Here is an 805-nt window from a genome sequence, read left to right on the forward strand (position 1 = left end):
TTAGGAAACAAATTTCATCCTCCAGCCGTAACGAACTAAACAAACCCCTCGTCCATATCCTGGTCTTCCTCAACCCCTCGACCATTCACTTTGCGTGCGTGCAGTCCCACTGCCCGCCACCCCGCCACCCGACCTGGCTACCGGCCTCTCTGCTGGCTTCGTGCCGTCCCTCGAGCACCTCCTGCGCCAACTCTTCGAACAAATATCCCAAGACGGCGACTCCTTACCGGACATCTTCTCACACGAAGTGGACCTGCTTGCCTGCCTGCTGTCCTGGCCTTGGTTGGGCTGTCTGATGGCTTACGGCGATCAACGCCAGGTCGCGGCACTGATCGCCACATTGAGTGAAGCCATGTGGGAATCTTGTGTGGATGAGATCCATCAGCACTGTGCGCTCACCGGCGGCTGGCAGGGGATCACGGGCGGCGGCAACAGCAGCAGCAGCAGTAGCAGCTCCTCCGGCGGGCCCATACGGAGATCCCTGGACGTGATACAGAAGGGACTGGTATGGGCGGCTGCAGTCCGCAGATGGCAGCAAGAACAGCAACAGCAGCAGCAACAGCAGCGGGCGGTGCAGCAGCAAGGTACGGAGGCGGTTGCTGGGGTAACGACCTCCATCAGCGCCAAATCTACGGCAGGCACCGAGGGTGCTGCCGATGGGAAAGGCGGCGGCGGCGGCGGCGGCGGCGGCAGCGGCGGCGGCGGCGGCAGTGGCAGGAAAGATGGTGGTGACGGACCTAGCGGTGCTGGTGCTGGTGATGGTGATGGCAGTGGTTGCCGTGGCAGCTTAAGCCGCGATGAAGCA

General features: G+C 62.5%; 1 protein-coding gene across 1 annotated transcript in view; it reads left to right on the forward strand.

Moving 5' to 3' along the window:
• VOLCADRAFT_93535 (uncharacterized protein) overlaps positions 1 to 805 on the forward strand; it is a gene marked incomplete at both ends in the record, with an annotated part of 5,770 nt that overhangs the window by 3,942 nt on the left and 1,023 nt on the right. Inside the window, one exon of the mRNA XM_002952749.1 lies at positions 105 to 505. Within this exon, the coding sequence (XP_002952795.1) occupies positions 105 to 505 (401 nt within the window). The remainder of the gene's footprint in view (positions 1 to 104; positions 506 to 805) is intronic.

This window comes from Volvox carteri, assembly GCF_000143455.1.
Source record: "Volvox carteri f. nagariensis unplaced genomic scaffold VOLCAscaffold_32, whole genome shotgun sequence".
In the NCBI taxonomy this organism is placed as follows: domain Eukaryota; kingdom Viridiplantae; phylum Chlorophyta; class Chlorophyceae; order Chlamydomonadales; family Volvocaceae; genus Volvox; species Volvox carteri.